General features: G+C 45.1%; 1 protein-coding gene across 1 annotated transcript; it reads right to left on the bottom strand.

Moving 5' to 3' along the window:
* Positions 1-203: 203 nt before the first annotated feature.
* On the bottom strand, positions 204-9,514 carry LOC113450760 (uncharacterized). Its single transcript, XM_087927886.1, is given in 4 exon segments — positions 204-2,766; positions 6,328-6,460; positions 7,734-8,441; positions 8,444-9,514. Coding segments are annotated over 4 exon segments (2,355 nt in total). The 5' UTR covers positions 8,582-9,514; the 3' UTR covers positions 204-1,390.
* Positions 9,515-20,015: the final 10,501 nt, after the last annotated feature.

The following is a 20,015-nucleotide window of genomic DNA, read 5'->3' as shown; positions in this document are numbered from 1 at the left end:
TTTGCAGGTGTAATGTACTCAGCTCCTTGCATTTAGAAAACAGGACTCGAGGAAAGCAACTCTATAACTTTTCTCTGACATGCTAATGTTCTGATGCAGGGATTTTGAATTGTATTTAGTCTCAAGTGCTCCCCATTTATAGATTATTCAGGTTTCATATCTTTGTTTAGTTGACAGTCAAATAATTCCAGCAACAACAAAAATCCACAGGGCATCATTTAGTAAGTACATCACAAAACAGGTTGTATTTTATTTTTCCACGCTAAGAAAGTCACAAATTTCAAGAGACATAATAGGCTATTAAAAAGAACAATCGGGAAATACGGAAGAAAATGGCTTCAAGAGGAAGAAAAGGGAGTGCCAGTGTTTAAAGTGGTCCAAATGTAAAAGAAGAAAGCTGGCACACCCATTAGGAAAACTGGCCAAATGTGTATCCAAAGAGAGACAAATAATAGGATATGAAATATTTCAAAGATTTCATTTAAATTCTACAACTAATACATGTGATGAAACCGAATTTTGGGGGAAGGGCTTAATTTTACTGCATGCACACAAAACAGTGCTTGGGCCTTCTTTTTAGGGTAGGTCATGTTTTATGAGAAACACGGTAACTATGACACTTTGACGCCATTGTCTCCAGGATCCACATTATACAGGTAGTCCTCCCACTCAACATCAGTTCATTTAGTGACCGTTTGAAGTCACAATGGCACCGAAAAGTGATTTAGGACTGTTTTCGATCTTTGTGAGGTTGCAGCATTCCCCATGGTCACGTGATCCAAATTCAGACAATTGGTGACTGGACACGTATCTAGCCATGGTGGACTGGTGGGTAGAATGCAGTTTTTACAGGCTAACTCTGCTGACTGCTAGCAGTTCGAGTCTCATTGGCTCAAGGTTGACCCAGCACCCAAAAAGCAATCCCCCCCCACCCCCTTACCTGCATTGTGCCTCACCGTTGATTTTTGGCTGATTTGAGGCCTTTTTTGGCCTCCCAGAGGCTTGAGGAAGGCTTCTGCAGGCTTTGCAGGCCGAAAACTAGCCCCGTTTCGTCACTTCTGGTATACTTGGAAAAACAGGAAGTGATGAAATGGGGCTAGTTTTCGGCCTGCAAAGGCTGCAGAAGCCTTCCTCAAGCCTCTGGGAGGCCGAAAAAGGCCTCAAACCAGCCGAAAATCAGCTGTGAGGCACGCACATGCGCAGTGAGGTAAGTTTGCCTGCAGCTCGCATGCCGGCACAAATGGCTCTGTGTGCCACCTGTGGCATGCATGCCATAGGTTCGCCATCATGGCTCTATAACAATGGAGTCTAAGGTTTTCTTTCTTGGATCGTGAATGCAGCCACACCTGACACTACCTGTGTAGGATAGAGGTCAGTCCAGTATCAGATTTCAGCAAGGGTGTTGTCCCGGATCCCCTGATCCTTCAAGTGTTGGGCTATACGCTAAGCTTGCAGGGCAGGCGGCCCGCTTCCCCCGGTGAACTTTCTTGTGCTTGGTGAGATCTGAGCTCGAAATGAAACACTTCCCGCACTCGAAGCAGGCGTAGGGCTTCTCCCCGGTGTGGGTCCTCTGGTGAGTAATCAGGGAGGATTTCCGATTGAAGCACTTGCCACAATCCAGGCACTTGTGGGGTTTTTCCCCCGTGTGGATGATGTTGTGGTTCAGGAGGTTGGAGCTGGTGCTGAAGCTTTTCCCGCACTGGAAGCACTGGTAAAGGTTCTCCCCGGTGTGGATCCTTTTGTGGGTGATCAGGGGCGCTTTGGCGTTGAAGCTCTTCCCGCACTCGGAGCAGCTGTAGGGCTTCTCTCCCGTGTGGGTCCTCTCGTGGATGATGAGGTGAGTCCTCTGGCTGAAGCTCTGCCCGCAGTGGGAGCACTTATACGGCCTCTCTCCCGTGTGGACCCTGCGGTGCATCATCAGGTTGGTCCGCGTGCCGAAACCCTTCCCGCACTCAGGGCACTCGTACGGCTTCTCCCCAGTGTGGATCCGCCTGTGCGCGATGAGCGAGGCAATCTGGTTGAAGCTCCGGCCGCATTCCGAGCAGTGGTAGGGCTTCTCGCCCGTGTGCACCCTCTTGTGCCTCAGGAGCTGGGAGCTGTTCCCAAAGCTCTTCCCGCACTCGGGACACGCGTACGGCTTCTCCCCCGTGTGAGTCCTCTCGTGCGTGATCAAGGACGACTTCCAGTGGAAGCCTTTGCCACAGTCGGCGCACTTGTGGGGCTTCTCCCCCGTGTGGACGATGTTGTGGTAGATCAGGTTGGAGCTGGTGGTGAAGCACTTCCCGCACTCGGCGCACACGTAGGGCTTCTCCCCCGTGTGGGTTGCCTTGTGCTTCAGGAGGGCGGCCTTGGTGCCAAAGCTCTTGCTGCACTCTGAGCACGGATAGGGTTTAACCCTGGCCGCAGTTCCCTGGCTGGATGCTAGGGGCACTCCGTTCTGGAAGGTTTTCCCACACTGGGGGCAGATGTAAAATTCTTCCGGGTTCATTTTCTGATTGGCAGGAAGGTCATCGACCTCGCAGAAGTGTCTACACTCTGTGCATTTCCTTTCGCTTTTATTCTGGATTGGGTCTCCTTTGACAACATGTTCATCACCTCCTTGGCAAAGCTTGGTCTTTTTAGGATGGTCTTTTTGAAAGCTCTGTAGTTCTGGCTGATTTTCAGGCTCGGTCTCTTTCTCATCATGGAATAGGAAAAATGTCCCTTCAGCCAAAGATGTTTCCTGCTCAAGGAATCCATCTTCTTTTGCCTCTGTGTCTTTGTTACCTGCAAGGATCAACAGAGAGTTGTGAGTCACAATCCAATAGCATGGAGTGTCCATCGTTATGAAGTTAAGACCTTGTTGATGATCCAAACTCTGTCAAGGACCTTGGAGTTCTCATCTCTAATAATCTAAGTGCTAGAGCCCACTGTAACTACATAGCCAAAAAGGCATTAAGAGTTGTTAACCTAATCTTACGTAACTTTTTCTCTGGTAATATCACACTACTAACGAGAGCATACAAAACATTTGCTAGACCAATACTTGAATTCAGCTCATCCGTCTGGAACCCGCATTACGTATCTGATATTAACACAGTTGAGAAAGTCCAGAAATATTTCACAAGAAGAGTTCTCCACTCCTCTACTCGTTGCAGAATACCTTAGGCCACCAGACTCGAAATTCTAGACCTAGAAAACCTAGAACTACGCCGCCTTCGGTCCGATCTAAGTATAGTGTATAAAATTATACATTGCAATGTCCTACCCGTCAATGAAGACTTCAGCTTCAACCGTAACAATACAAGAGCACACAAACTCAAAGTAAACTGCACCAAACTTAATTGCAGGAAATATGACTTTAGTAAAAGAGTGGTCAATGTCTGGAATACTCTACCTGACTCTGTGCTTTCTTCCCCAAACCCCAAAAACTTTAATCTTAGACTGTCTACTATTGACCTCACCCCTTTCCTAAGAGGTCTATAGGGGGCGTGCATAAGCGCACCAGCGTGCCTAACATCCCTGTCCTATTGTTTCTTTTTTTTTTCTTATATGTATCTTTTTTTTTTCATTTCATGTATCCATAACTATGTTTATACTTATACCTGTTATCTTATAATTGCTTGACAAAATAAATAAATAAAATAAATAAAAGGTACAACTGTAATCTACGCTTCATTAAGTGAAGAAGATGCCAATTTCAAAACTCTGTGTAATTCATCAAGTTTAGGAACACGTTTCATTAAAGTGAAAGAAGAAATTCACCCAGTTCTGGTGCTTTCCTGTTACACACTGCCAAAATAAACTCCACTTCTTTGATTTTAACCATATTAAAAAGCTAACAATTGGCAGAAGGGAAATTTGGAAGGCCAACTTTATATCTATCTTCTATATCTCTATCTAAGATCTAAAAAGGGAAGCGGTGGCTCAGAGGCCAAGACGCTGAGCTTGTCGATCAGAAAGGTCGGCAATTCGGCGGTTCGAATCCCTAGCACTGCGTAATGGAGTGAGCTCCCGTTACTTCTCTCAGATTCTGCCAACCTTGCAGTTCGAAAGCATGTAAAAATGCAAGTAGAAAAATAGGGACCACTTTGGTGGGAAGGTAACGGCGTTCCGTGCGCCTTCAGCATTTAGTCATGCCGGCCACATGACCATGGAGACGTGGCTCTTCAGCTTTGTAACGGAGATGAGCACTGCCCCCTAGAGCCAAAAATGAGTAGCACACTTGTGTGAGGGGAACCTTTACCTAAGATCTAAAATGTTCAATATCTATCAAAAAGATTCTCAGGTTTACAATACATGTCAGACCATTAAAGGCACCAGTTAGAAACTGGGAGACCAAGAGTTCCACTCTCACTTTAGGCACAAAGCCAGCTGGGTGACCTTGTGCCAGTCATTCTCTCTCAGACCTAGAAAGGAGGCAATTGTACACCACTCTGAAAATATTTCTGAGATAACATCCAGGGCCAGTCCAGGCTGGTATCATGATTGACTCAAAGGTACACGCAAACAAACACGAGAAAATTTGTTATCTTCAGGAGGACTATACGTAAGGCCCGTTTCAATGGTTGTGTAGAGAGTCCTGGAGATGACTTTGAAATAACTCAACACAGGTGATGGGAGCATAACTGGCTGGGGAATTCTGGGAACTGAAGTCCACACTTCCTCAGGTTGCCAAGATTGGGGAACACTGCACTAGAGTATAAGAGAAAGGGAAAAGTCTAGCCTGTCTCACCAAAGTTCCATAGTTTGTGTGATGACCCAGGGCATGGCACAAAAGCAACAAAGTCACAAAAATAGGTAAAGTCCCTTTAATTCCTCCAACTTGGTCCCCAATGTCCAGTTATCATTAGCTGGAGAAAAAAACTCTCCCAAGAACAGTTTTTAAAAGGAAGAAATTCTGTCCGAACTCAAAGTACATATAAATTATAAATAAAAATCAACACAAACCACACTGCAGCAAAATAAGACAGGGCAGGATAAAGGATTGAAGACCTCAAAAGATAACAGAACACACACACACTTGGGAGGGTGCCAGAACTCAGATAAGACTTGACAAACCAGAATAATTTCACGCTTTGCTTCCAGAAACTTTGCCTTGAGGAGTTTGTACTTTTAAATAGTCTTCCCAGCTGCAGCTAATGAAGGGGATCAGGGCCCTTTCCTCCCCTGTAAACCATGTTGCTCCCTTATCCGTTCCTCCCTGCATGCCCTAGGATGAAGAGGGGGTGGGCCTGGGTCTTCCTCTGAATGCCCAGCCTGGCTGTGCCCTTCGCCAGTTTCCTCCACAGCCACTGAAGCCACACTCCCACTCCCTATCAGCTGTTCCACCTCTCCCTCAGAATCAGATTCCCACAGGGGCATGAGAGTTTGTTTCCTGAACTGGCTTACTTTGAACTTCAGACAGGCTGTGACCATTCTTTCATCATTCTTCTGCTTCAGACAGTATGTCAAGATCCAGCCACATCCTTCACTGTTTTTCCTATTATCTTGGGAAACAGCGTCTTTTTCTCCTTATTTTCATCATGGAGAAGGACAACACCTTCTCCATGATCTGTACACGACCAATCCTAGTCAAGTAAACATATAAAGAATGGTTGCTGGAATTGGTCTGGTTTAATATCCTGCCTTGAGCAGAGGGTTGGACTAGAAGACCTCCAAAGTCCCTTCCAACTCTCTTATTCTTTTAAGGAGTCTAACAAAAAACCATAACAAAAGGCAGTTGGAACACTATGGTTACTATTAGGATTAGAGATATGTTGGGATATATTCCACATTTAAATATACCCTGTTTCTCCAACAACACGGCCTCCCCCAATAGGAAGTCCCAGCATGTTTCATAGGCATGAAATGAAATTAAGCCCCTCCCCCAAGTTAAGGCCTATATTAAAACATGCGAAATGGGGGGGAATGGTGTGGGGGGGTCGCCATTAGGAAGTACTTTTGTGGCACACCCGGATATGGTGCTGCCTGCGTTGACCCTGATACGAAGTGCCCCACCAACGCCGAGGTCAACATCCAAGCCGTCACCGCCCACCCGCCCGAAGATGCAAGGGTGGGGAGGAATTAAGTCACCCCCGAAAAGACGGCCTAGCCATTTTTTCAGGGCTCAAAAAAAAAAAAAAGACCCGGCCTTATTATATGAGAAACACGGTAGCTCCAAATGAACAACCAATCACATGACCAACTGACCACAGGGCACACAAGACATATCTAAGCTAACGAGGTACGTTTGGGAACAAAATGGAAAACAAGCTCAGAGAAGAAGCCACTGCCGAAGTCTTAAGCCCGAGCTACAAGTATTTTCTATTATTTCGCATGTTGTTGCCTTTAGAAGCTATGACCTACCTCCCAGTAAGAAGGTTTCCTTATCACTTTTTGACTTGCCACTGCTGACTAGTTGCCCCTTTCCTGGATCATCAGACAGCAGCTGCTCTGAGGTGGGGCTTTTAGCAGGCAGGTTTCCCAAAGACTCTGGCACCTGGAAGCAAAATAAGGACATCAAAGGAAGATTCAAACAGGACCCTGGTCAAGATGACGCCAGAGCTTCCTGTGAAAATGTGACATTTCCCTATTCTTCCTAAACCTGGATAAATTACCTCAAATTGGACTAACAGTGGTTTCTCTTTGGGTAACCACATACAAAGCCATTAGCCATCACAATGGGAATACCTAAATTTAAATTAACAACTGTACTCATTCACTTAGCACCTGTGTCAAGGAAGGATATAAAATGGGGCAAAATTCATTTAACAATTATCTCGCTTAGCAACAAATTTTGGCTTAAAGAGCCTTGGTGGCGCAGTGGTTAGAGTGCAGTACTGCAGGCTACTTCTGCTGACTATCTGCAGTTTGGCAGTTCATATCCCACCAGGCTCAAGGCTGACTCAGCCTTGGTGGCGCAGTGGTTAGAGTGCAGTACTGCAGGCTATTTCTGCTGACTATCTGCAGTTTGGCAGTTCATATCCCACCAGGCTCAAGGCTGACTCAGCCTTCCATCCTTCTGAGGTGCATAAAATGAGGACCCAGATTGTTGGGGGCAATATGCTGATTTTGTAAAACCGCTTAGAGAGGGCTGTAAAGTGGTATGTAAGTCTAAGTGCTATTGTTATTGCTAATTTTGGTTGTAAGTCGAGCACTACCAGTATTACAAGTTGCCCAGCAATGATGGGGCAGATATTTCCACTCTCTAACTTAGGCCTCTCTCCTCTTAGCAGGAAGTGAGCTAACAACCATAAGCCCCTTTCTTTTCCTGGGTGCTTCTGGCTGCCGGGCACTGCAGTTCCCATCAATCATAGAGATATCCACAGCATCTAAACCAGAGCAGCCACCAACCTTCCTTGGGCCAAACCCCCATTTTGAGAAGCGTACACAAGGAACTCGCTACACAAAATGGGTGGGAATAGAACAAAACCTGCACATGGCTGATGTATTCAAAATTACTTCATATTAAAACACAACCATGGGCATTTCCCATGGGTTTAACAAATTTGCTCTTCCATTGCAGCAAACATTATAAATAGCAACAATGCCAGGAGCGCCCTACAAAGGCCCAGGGTAGGGGGAAAGCTATAGTAAGGCTCTTGCTTTATGTTATGTCAGCCCAATAAATCCAATTGCTGTGTCTGGCAACAGATCTCCAAAAGTCTTTCCCAAGCCATTAGATAAGTCGGAATTTGAACCCGAGTGATCTCCCCATTTCCTTCCCACCAACAAATCATATTGGATTTGTCAAATCCAGTCCCCACACAAACATTATTCCAAGGAGATCGGCAGCTTTTGCGTCCTTGGTCCCTCCCTGGAGAGCTCGGCAGGCGTTCCTCTGGTTGTCTTTCTAAGAAGTCCTCAGCCAGGGCCACCGCCTCAGAACAGGTCTCGGGGCTGCTTTCCTGGACCCAACTCTGGATCTCCATGGGCAGGATGCTCACAAACTGCTCCAGAACCAGCAGCTCCAGGATCTGTTCCTTAGTGTGCTCCTCTGGTTTCAGCCACCGGTGGCAGAGCTCCCGGAGTTGGCTAGCGGCCTCTCGAGGGCCCTCAGCCTGCTGGTAGCAGAACCGCCTGAACCATTGGCGCTGCCTCTCTGAATCAGGGATGTCCTCCAGAATCTCCTCCTTCAAGTTCACAGAAAAGTTCAGGTTTGCATAGGCCTTGTGGGCCTTCTCACAGAATGCTGCCCTGGTTTGAGTAGCATATTTTTTTCTAGGCCACTGATACCCTTCCTCCACTCCTTCCAAGGAGGATGGGTGTTCTTGACCGCCAGGCTTTGATATTCGATTCTTCCATCTTGGATAAGGAAATGGCGGGCAAGTCAAGAAGTTTGGACACTGGCCTTCCCAGTCCTGTTGGAGTCCATCTTCTAGGTTCTGTTTCAGAAATGGTGGTGTTGCCTTAGCCACAGGTTTCACACTGGTCTCTACAGAGATATCCTGGCCTCTTCCTACTTCTTCCAATCTCTTCTCAGGTCCTCTCTGGATCCTGCCTGGTCTTTTTCTTCCATTTTTAAAAGTTTTGGTTGGCCCTCAGGGAGAAAAATATATACACAACCAGGGTTAATAACCACGATGCAGCACAATTTCTCAACTATGCTCCACCAGCCCATTAGAGTAGGTGAAATACCGTTTTTTTCTTGTCTAGGATAACATTTTCTTAAAATTCATTAGGAAAGCTAAGTACTAGTTGAAGACAGAGCCCAAATTTGGGAAGAAACTTAGGCAAGAACAATCAAAAGTACATATATAGACTGGGTGAAACCAGACTCAACAGCAGTAACTGTGAGAGGGATCTTGGAGTCTTAGTGGACAACCAGCTAAATATGAGCCAGCAGTGTGCTGCAGCAGCCAAAAAAGCTAACGCAATCCTAAGTTGCGTTAACAGAGGGATACAATCAAGATCAAGTGAGGTACTAATACCACTCTATAAAGCCTTAGTAAGATCACACTTAGAGTACTGTATCAAGTTTTGGTCACCACACTATAAAAAAGATGCTGGGACTCTAGAAAGTGTGCAGAGAAGAGCCACCAGGATGAGACCAAAACATATGGAGAACAATTACAGTGAAGAGAAGGACCAGGGGAGACATGATAGCAGTCTTCCAATATTTGAGGGGCTGCCACAGAAAGGAGAGGGCCAAGCTAGTTTCCAAAGCTCCTGAAGGCCGGACAAGGAATAATGGATGGTAACTGAACAAGGAGAGATTTAAACTGGAAATAAGGAGAAAGTTTCTGACAGGGAGAGCCATCAACCAATGGAACAACTTTGCCTTGGGAAGTTGTGGGAGCTTCATCACTTGAGACTTTCAAGAAGAGATTGGACTCCCATCTGTCAGAAATGGTATAGGGCAGGTGGTTGGACTAGATGACCTACAAGGTCCCTTCCAATTCTGATTATCTGTTATATTATCATGGGCAGGATGGGCCCACAACCAGGGCTTCCTTCTTTCTAGCTAACCCAGGAGGTGCTGGAGAAGGAGGCTGTCCTTGCCAGAGGCCGAAATGAAAGGCAAAGAAAATAAAACAAAGAACCACACACACTTAAAGGGCATACTTGTTCAGCTTTGCAAGATGGGGCTCCTATGTAGCTCCACTGTTGATGCTGATCCTCATTTGCGGTCTTCTTAAAGATACATTAGCTCAGTTCTTCTCAGAAACTTCGGATAGACTGAAACTGTAGACGGACTTCTGTTCACTCTGCAACAGGAGATCCTTGGTGAATGTTCAGTCCTCGTTCCAAAACAGCTAAAAAAAACAAACAAAACACTTCTTGGGTGATGATTCTCATCCCAGAGAGTTGGACTACAATTCTCAGCAATAGCTGGTTGGGGATAATGGGAGCTCAATCCTAGCCTGCTTGCAGAATAGCAGATTGGAAAAGGTACAAGAGAGCCGTCTCTGGAATCTTGGCCGTTTTAAGATGTCTGTACTTCAACTCCCAGAATTCCATTGGCTGTGAGAATTCTGGGAGTTGAAGTCCACGCTTTTTAAGATTGCCAAGTTAAGAAAGACTGGTGTAGAGAGCTAGCTGGACCAAAGATCTCATTCAAATAAAAGAAAGGCAGCCTTCTACTCTTGCAGTCCTTAGCCTTAAAGGCGTATAGTATTTCCTTCTGCTGCTCTCTAGGAATTACAGGAGCTGAAGTCTAACTGGAGAAACCTGGTTTGGGGAAAAGCTATGCAAAGAAGCGTGCAACCCACCCACCCCTTTTGAAGGCTCCTTGTGCTTTGAGATGCTGAGCGCATTGCACAGATGACTATTAGTTGCAGCAGAATTTTTGAGTTCGGATTATTTTTAAAAAAATTGCACTGCCATTTTTTTAAAAAGAAAGCTTTCCGCTTTTCCTGCTAACTTCAGCTCTGTCTCATTTTGATGCTGCAGCATTTTTCTTGCATCGTGGGAATATCCAAAAGGAAAGCCAGGTGGGTGCGTCCTATCAGCTTTACAGAAGCTTTGTAACATCCACCCTCCCCGGTGCCTCTTATTTTGCTTTTGTGAGCCTCACGTTCCCACCTGATAGCCTTTCCCCCATAAATTCTCCGTCTTTTTCCTCGACTCACTTCCACAGCTGCGCTGCAGTCTTGCAAATCTGCGATATAAAATGCCAAAAGGAGACGAGAGAGAAAGAAAAACAGGAGAAAGGTGGTGTCTCCTTTCAAACCAGCCATCCAGGAGGAAAGACAGGAAGAGGAATTCAGCTGCAGCTTTAAAGGGAAAGAAAAAAAATTTTTGGCTCCATCTAGGAAGCAGAGCTCTGTCATTTTAACCCCTTCAATCTCTGAGATAAAGGGGGGTGGGAAGAATGTAACAAAAATTGAAATTGCTAGACTTTAGTTTAGCAGGTCGGGCTTCGTTTCTTTCTCGTGAATCTGAGAGAAAATTATAAGTTACTCTTTTATAATGAACATTATATAGCAAGATTAGAAAGCTCTTTGGTTCATTTTGTATGTGAAATAAACGAGAATATTCTTTTCTTTCATTCCTTTTTGATGTGCCCTTGCTAGCTTCCTTTATCTTTGCATGAAATCCCGCCCCCCTCCCTTTTTGTTATTTCTACTGAAAGAAGTTATCAGCCAAGGCAAAGAAGCACTAACATCCTGGCCCTGGTCATTCACATATAGATGATACATTCCACAAAGACATGATACATTATTAGAACAACAGGAAGATCTGACCAGGCTAGGGAGAGTAAGTAAGATAAGAACATACATCAAAGGTAAAGCTTGGCAGCCTAGGAAGATAAAAAAAAAACACTGAGGCCCAAGAAACAAGTTGGTTGTTTAGCATATAGAAAATAAGGAGGTGTAACGGGAGGGCTTTTTAGGCGTGGCGTGTTCTGTGCAGGGATATAAAATGTATTGTTAAAGTAGTGAAATTTGTTCTCCTTGTACTCAGTCCAATTGGGGAAGGGTCTTGAAGGCCGCACTTGCAACCGCTTTTTCTTTCCTGCAATAAACCTTTGAAACCAGAGACTTGTCTTCATGTTGTGAGGATTAATATAATAATAATTTGGGTTTTACATCTCACAAATCCCTAGCCAAAACGCAAATCTTGGATGCGGGGGGAATCTGCGACATTCCCCTTTCCTTCCCCAGATCTTCCCTGTCTTCGGCTGAATTTACAAAACAGCCTTATCCTCCAAATCCATCAGGATCGGAGGCACCAAGACGGTGAGCCCAGCAGGGATTGCGAGGAGACGCAAATCCCTGCTGCCACCAAGGCTGGCAAGCGGAAGTTCTCCCCCAAAACGCAAATCTTGAGTGGGCTGAAGTCAAGTCCATCAAGCAGCCTGGTTAAATATTTCAGCGGTTGTGGGTTCCAACTTGCAGCCAAAAAGGGCACTAATTAAGGCCTTAGTAAGACTACACCAGAGTACTGCATCCACTTTTGGTCACCACACTAGAAAAAAGGCGTTGAGACTCTAGAAAAAGAATGCAGAGAAGAGCAACCAGGATGATTAGGGGACTGGAGTCTAAAACATATGAAGAATGGTTACAGGAACTGGGCTTGGCTAGTCTAGTGAAGAGAAGGACCAGGGGAGACATGATAGTGGTCTTCCAATATTTGAGGGGCTGCCACAGAGAGGAAGGGGTCAAGCTATTTTCCAAAGCACTCAAAAGCCAGACAAGGAATAATAGATGGAAACTGAACAAGGAGAGATTCAACCTGGAAATAAGGAGAAACTTTCTGACAGTGAGAACAATCAACCAATAGAACAGTTTGCCCTTGGAAGTTGTGGGAGCATCATCACTTGAGACTTTCAAAAAGAGATTGGACTGCCATTTGTAGGGTCTCCCGCTTGGGCAGGGGGTTGGACTAGAAGACCTACAAGGTCCTTTCCAACTCTGATTATCTGTTACCTGAATCCTGCTGGGTGATGCAATATTCCCAGGTGTCATGTGGTGCAATGGGTAATCCTATTATGTTCTGAGGGCTCCGTCTTAATCCTTTCACCCTGGAGCTGAAGAGGAGGGCAGGGAGCTGCAGGAAGCGGCTTTGTCTTTAAAAACATATTTGTCCTTTTCTCATCCAGGGAAATACTGTATAATATTCTGCCTTTTTAATATTTCCTAGATACAGAGGTCTCCAACCTTAGCAACTTTAAGACTTGCCAAGATTGGAGACCCCTGTAGAATATTTCATGCTTGTAGGAGATGGGTAGATGCTAACTTTCTACATCAATAAAGCACAGGATGCATACAAACACAAATATAAATATTAAACACCAGCAAATATATACAGGTAGTCCTCGACTTGCAACAATACATTTTAGCCACCGTTCAGAGTTACCTCAGCACTGAAAAAAGTGAGTTATGAACTGTTTTTCACACTTACGACCTATTCAGCATCCCTATGGTCACGTGATCAAAGTTTGGAAACTGGTTCATACTTATGACAGTTGCCGTGTTCTCCAGTTCCAGGTGATTCCCTTTTGGGACCTTCTGACAAGCAAAGTCAACTGGGAAGCCAGATTCACTTAACAACCGGGTTACTAACTTAACAACTGCACTGATTCCCTCAGCAACTGTGGCAAAAAAAAATATATATTGCATACCTGATATATCATACTGTATATTAGAAAGTAGTGGACAATACAAAATGTGAGATAAAATGTTAAGGTAAACCTATAATAAAATCACCTTACTATGGTGCCATAGAGTCACTATAGGATAGTTATAATTGGTATAATTACTGATTATGTACACAAACTATAATTTTATTATATAAGCTATAGTTACTATAGTTGACCTCAAACTATGAGATGTCACATTCCCATATTTAACTGTAATGCAAAAAGAACGGTGGTGTCAGGTGTAGCTCCAGTCAAGATCCAAGAAACTCCATTTTTATAGAGAAAAGGACTTCTACTGAATCTGAAGTGGTAGCATCAGAAGAAATACAAGATCTGAAGCAGAAGGCACAAAAATTACATATAGAAAGTTATCCCAAGTCCCCACCCCCAACTGTTCAAACTGGACATCCAGTCTGATAGTGTGTATTATGTCATGTTGGTTACAGATTCAGGTGACATCTCACACATCTGGCATGCAAAGATGTTTGACCTCAATTGGCCTAGAAAAGATAAGTGGCTACATCTGTGCAGTAAGCAAATGAGCATAAGCAAGAAAGCACCCCAATTTTTACAATTCACCAACTTTATCGTCCAGCACCCTGCCCCCCACGAGGCCCAATTATCCTCCGCCCCCATTTCTATGGCAGCCCATAGAAACAAGCAGAAGAAGGAATCTTGGAGGCTGACAGGTAGCTTAGCAACCAGACAAGCCATTCCAAGCGCAAGGAGGAATCTCAATTTTTAATGGGTTTCCAATGCCTGTCCACTTATGGGCCAATGGGCGACATCAGAGATCGGCTACTAACTTCTCTCCCTGGGCTGGGACTGAGGAAGCAATGGTGTTTTTGACCTGGGAAGTGACAATCAAGGATGTTCAACAACTTTTGTCCCCCAGCCTGCCAACCCTGTGGCAGCCCTCGCTGTGTTTTCACCTCATCAGTTTCTTCTTTAAAATTCCTCTCAACCTATTAATTCTTAACTCCTCTGCTTTTGCAATTCCAAAGTCCTCCATTCTTTCTAATGGCATCCATCCATTGCTGACTCTCTGTCCCCTGGTCAGGCAGACTTTTAAAAGACTTTTAAATGCCCGCATTCAAGATGTGTTAATGCCTCTTTTGACAGACCCAACTTCTCTTTTTCATAAAACTAAGCGGGCACAATGGCACTCTTATACACAGTCAATTCGGCAGATGCTTTGCACCGATATTGCCCATCAAGAACATTTGCATTTCTCCAATTTCAGAAGTTTGTCTCGGAGTTATTGATTGAAATGGAGGGCTGCTGGAACGCTGACATCACCCCCACCCTTGAAAAGTCAGCCTTGAGGGATGACATGGATAAGCCCACAAATCTTTACTGGCAAAAAAAAATTGGCAAGATTTTCAGAAGTGATCTTCCTAGGATTTTCCTCCTAATATTGAGAGAAAGTCACTGGTCCAAAGTCACTGGTTTTGTGCTAAAGACAGGACACGAACTCACAATCTGGTTTAATTACTAAACTGACTGGCACTCTTGCCTCCAACTTTAGTAAACTAACCTAGTAGTTTAGTTTACTCTTAGTTTAGTAAACAAGTAAGCACTGTGCAATGAGTTAACTATTCAGTCATCAGAAACCTTAGGATCTACTACAAATCACCAAGAGACCAGAGACCTGTTCCTCAGGACTCTGATCCAGAAGGCAAGGAACAATTACAGGTCTGGTGCCTGCACAATCACGCAGGGACCAGTTGTGGTTTTTAAAAGGGAAAAAAAAGTTCTGTTTTCCTTTGGGATAGCTAGAAATCAGGAGATGGTGTTGAATAGAATAGAACAGAATATAGAATAGAATAGAATAGGAATAGGAATAGAATACAATAAGGAATAGGAATAGAGTAGAGTAGAATAGAATATTATAGAATGAAGTAGAATAGAATAGAATAGAATAGAATAGAATAGAATATGAATAGAATAGAATAGGAATAAGAATGGAATGGAATAGAATGGAATGGAATGGACTATAAAATAGAATAGAATAGAATAGAATAGAATAAGGAATAGGAATGGAATGGATTATAGAATAGAATAGAAATAGAATAGAATAGAATAGAATAGAATAGAATAAGGAATAGGAATAGGAATAAGAATGGAATGGAATGAAATATAGAATAGAATAGAATAGAATAAGGAATAGGAATAGGAATGGAATAGAATGGAATGGAATAGAATGGAATGGAAAATAGAATAGAATAAGGAATAGGAATAGGAATAGGAATAGGAATAGAATGGAATGGAATATAGAATAGAATTCTTTATTGTCTAAGTGTGATTGGACATATAAGGAATTGTGTATCATAAACTCAAACCAACTTTCTGGATTTGCAAAACATCGTCTTATATACTAAGTGAGTTGGAAGACCTTGGAGGTCTTCTAGTCCAACCCCCTACTCAGGCAGGAAACCCTATATCATTTCAGACAAGTGGTTGTCCAAACTCTTCTTAAAAACTTCCAGTGTTGGAGCATTCACACCTTCTGGAGGCAAGTTGTTCCACTAATTAATTGTTCCAACTGTTAGGAAATTTCTTCTTAGTTCTAGGTTGCTTCTCTCCCTGATTAGTTTTCCACCCATTGCTTCTTGTCCTGCCCTCGGGTGCTTTGGAGAATAGCTTGACTCCCTCTTCTATATGGCAACCCCCGAGACATGAGAACACTGCTGTCATGTCACCCCTAGTCCTTCTTTTCATTAAACTAGATATATCCCATTCCAGCAACCATTCTATATATGTTTTAGCCTCCAGTCCCCTGTGCCAGCTTCTCTCTTAAGTGTGCCCAGTTGCCATGGATCATCTTCCAGATGTCCCTACTAGCTCAGATTGAAAGGGATGGGCAGATCCAAGACTTCCAGGGAGCATCTGTGGCTGAGGACCTCATCACTTGGCTTTATTCTACAGTCACGGACATCTTCCAACATCTGTCATTCCCCTGTCAGAGTCTGAATCGGAGGAGGAACAGCTGACTGGGAGTGGGAGTGTGGCTCCGTTGGCTGTGGAGGAAACTGGGGAAGGGCAAAGTCCGGCTGGGCAGAGCAGGCGAGAGGTAGAACAAGGGAGAGGATGTTCAGAGGAAGACCCAGGCCCACCCCCTCTTCATCCTAGGGCACACAGGGAGGAACGGAGATGAGAGAAACATTGATTGTGTGGCTTACGGGGGAGGAAAGGGCCCTGATTCCCTTCATTAGCCACAGCTGGGAAGAGAGTTTAAAAGAAATGCATGCTGAATGCGGCAGCTTCTGGGAACAAACGTGAGTTTATCTTGTGTTGACTTTAGTTATCTGTGTTACTGGCGTCTTCCCAACCATTTCAAGTTATTGCCATGCTTACAACCAACAGTTTGCTTAGTGACCGAAGTGACAATAGCACAAAAGTGACTTATAACCATTTTTCACATTTACAACCTTTGCAGCATTCACTTGGTCACATGACTAAAATTCAAATGCTTGGCAATTGACTCACATTTATGACGGTTCCAGTGTTCCCAGGATCATGTGACACCCACCCACCCTTTTTTGCAACCTTCTAATGAGCAAAGTCCATGGGGAAGCCAGATTCACTCAACAAACTGTGGTGCTAACTTAACAACTGGCAGTGATTCACTTAACAACGGTGGCAAGAAAGGTCGTAAAATGGGACAGAATTCACCTCAAAACTCACCTAGCAACAGAAATTGGGGCTCAATTGTGGTTGTACATCGAGGACGATCTGTATTTGAACACCGGTGCTGAGGCATATTGGGCACCAATGGAGACCAACTAGTATAATTCTAGGCCAGAGGTCTCCAAAGTTGGCCACTTTAAGACATGTGGACTTCAACTCCCAGAATTCTCCAGGCCAGCAGTCTCCAAAGTTGGCTACTTTAAGACTTGTGGACTTCAGCTCCAAGAATTCTCCAGGCCAGAGGCCTCCAAAGTTGGCCATTTTAAGACTTGTGGACTTCAACTCCCAGAATTCTCCAGGCCAGAGGTCTCCAAACTTGGCCACTTGAAGACTTGTGGACTTCAACTCCCAGAATTCTCCAGGCCAGAGGTCTCTGAATTTGGCCACTTTAAGACTTGTGGGCTTCAACTTCCAGAATTATCCAGGCCAGAGGTCTCCAAACTTGGCCACTTGAAGACTTGTGGACTTCAACTCCCAGAATTCTCCAGGCCAGAGGTCTCTGAATTTGGCCACTTTAAGACTTGTGGACTTCAACTCCCAGAATTATCCAGGCCAGAGGTCTCCAAAGTTGGCAATTTGAAGACTTGTGGACTTCAATTCCCAGAATTCTCCAGCCAGCATAACTTGCTGGAGAATTCTGAGAGTTGAAGTCCACAACTCTTAAAGTAGCCAAATTTGGGGACCCTTGTTCTATTCTAGGCCATTGTTGGTTGTAACTAACAACGGCAGCATGCCTCCTGCTGGATCTCTATTGTATTACACTATTAAATTTTTATTTTATTTGTTCAGTTGCTATGGCCGCCCATCTCAGCCAAGGGATTTTACAATACATTTTCCTTCATCTGTCTCCTAGGAGCTTCCACTAGTGGACATGGTGGTTGTCCTTCATTTTATAATTGCAACCCTCATCCAGTGAGGTGTTGCGAATGGGTAAGTTGAGGATTTCAGGTTTGGTTGCTCAAGTCTATTCTAGTCTTGCCCTCTTATTGCTAGGACATGCTTGAAGTGTTGTGTTTGAGGAGTTCCCAAATGTGTTGGATTAATTGGTGAGAAGTAGCAGATCGGGTTAGATAAGCCCTGGTTCTCCTTTAGCAACTCATTTTTACCAGATTAATAATAACCTTTCAGATCTCCACACCATTCAGATAGAACTGAAGAAGTTTCTTGGATGAGAAGTGAAACGTCTTCAAGGAAGAAAAAAAAGAACCAAGAAGTCCAGTTGCCTTTTGGAAAAAGCATTTTTGGGACCTTGCAGATTTGTTGGGAGGATGAACTGAACTGCAAACTATCAGCTATCAGGATGTATGCATGCGGTGTCGACCAAGGAACCAGTGGTATTCAGCTGATGGATGGTATATTCAGCCAGTTCGCACCGGATCGGGTGAACCGGTAGCAAGGATTTGGTGTGGGTTGCTGAACCAGGAGTAAGTTCTGGCTGGCCACGCCCCCGACCCGGTTGCTAGCTTGTTCACCCTGCGCTTGCCCTTTAAGGCAGTGGCCCCCAACCTTTTTTGTGCCACGGTCTGGTATCGGCATCACAAAATGATCCGCGGCCCGGTACCGGCATCAGCATGCATGGCAAGGCGAGCCGAGCGACCGGCCAGCCAGCCGTCTCCCGCTTCTCCCCGCCACCTTCAATTCCTCCTTTGTACCTTTGTCGATGGGTTTCGGGACGGTCGCTTGGCTCGCCTTGCCTTGGGTGCTGGAAGAATCCTCGCGCCTTAGTTTTGTTTGAAGTCACCCCCCCTTCGATGAAACTAAGGCGCGAGGATTCCTTCAGGACCCAAACGCCGCTTTCCAACCGGAAAAGCTCACCGGAAGCACTTTCTCATCAAAACAAGATGGCGGTGCCCAGCAAACTGGTGGCCCGGTAGAAAATGTTCCACGGACCGGTACCGGTCCGCGCCCCGGTGGTTGGGGACCCCTGCTTTAAGGTATTTTTTTTTTCCTTCCAGACAATCAGCTGTTCATATGATCAGCTGGGCCAGGATTCCCTTTGCTGAAGGCCAGGAAGGCAAAAAATGGAGGGAGGGGCTCAACCTCCCCTCCACCATTTTTTTGCCTTCCTGAGCCCCCCCACAGGGGCCTTCTGGGAGCAAAAACAGCCCCGCTAGAGGCTCTTCTGAGGCCAGGAAGGTTCCAAATGGAGCATGGAGGGGTGCTACTTGCCCCTCCTGTGCTGTTTTTTTTCTCCCTCAACCTCAGAGGAGACTTCTGGGAGCAAAAATGCCCCCTCCCCAGAGGCTCTTCTGAGGCCCAGAAGGCCCAAAAAACAGGTGGGGGAGGACTGCAAAAAAAAAAAAAAAAAAAAAGCCACACCCACTCAATCACATGGCCACGCCCACCTAGCCAGGCCCATAAAACCAGTAGTAAAATTTTTTGAATCCCACCACTGCAAGGAATCCTATAATTGTAGTCCTTGACTTATAACCATTAGTTTAGTGACCGTTCAGGATTACAAGAACACTGGAAAAAGTGACCTAGGACCGTTTTCCTCACCGTTGCAGCATCCCCAAGGTCCTGTGATTAAAATTTGGATGCTTGGCAAATTGATTCAAGTTTATGATGGTGATCACCTTTGGGGACCCTCTGACAAGCAAAGTCAATGGAGAAGCCAGATTCGCTTCACAATTGCATGACTAACTTAAAACAACTGCAGCGATTCACTTCACAACTGTAGCAAGAAAAGGTCATAAAGTGAGGCCAATTTCACTTAATAACAGTCTTGCTTAGCAGTGGAAATTTTGGAAGGGCCTTTGGAGCCTTCTAATACACCCCCCACCGCACAAGCAGGCGATCCTATATCAAGGGCCCCACAACTTCCAGTCCAGGGATCGGCATTGGACCACGGTATGCCAGCAATGGGGAAACGCGAACAAGGGTAGTCTCATCCACGGAATGCAGGCAGCACTTAAAGCCACGTTTCCCTCCGGTCCACGGAAAAACCTTCCTCCACAGAACCGGCCCCTAGGGCCCAAAAGGTTGGGGGTTGCTGCCCTATACTCAGTGATGGGGTTGGAATAACATAACAAGCGGTTCTCTGGCTGGGTAGGCGTGGCCGGTTGCTCATGTGACTGGGTGGGTGATGTCACTCATCACACCTAGCCCCGCCTCTGGGCTACTTGCCTCAAAGGAAGAGGACCGATTCAGCCAGTTGGCGCTAATTCCACCACTGCTTGGCCCCGCACCCACCTCTTTTTCAGCCCGTTTTTCAGCCATTTTCAGGTCAAAAAACGGCCAAGAAACCCAGCCATTTTTCAGGCCATTTTCAGCCCCCAAA

This window comes from Pseudonaja textilis, chromosome 2, assembly GCF_049901715.1.
Source record: "Pseudonaja textilis isolate UNSWEBS1 chromosome 2, rPseTex1.2, whole genome shotgun sequence".
NCBI classification, from domain to species: domain Eukaryota; kingdom Metazoa; phylum Chordata; class Lepidosauria; order Squamata; family Elapidae; genus Pseudonaja; species Pseudonaja textilis.
The sequence above is the reverse complement of the archived record's forward strand: the minus strand, read 5'-3'. Positions and strand labels throughout refer to the sequence as shown.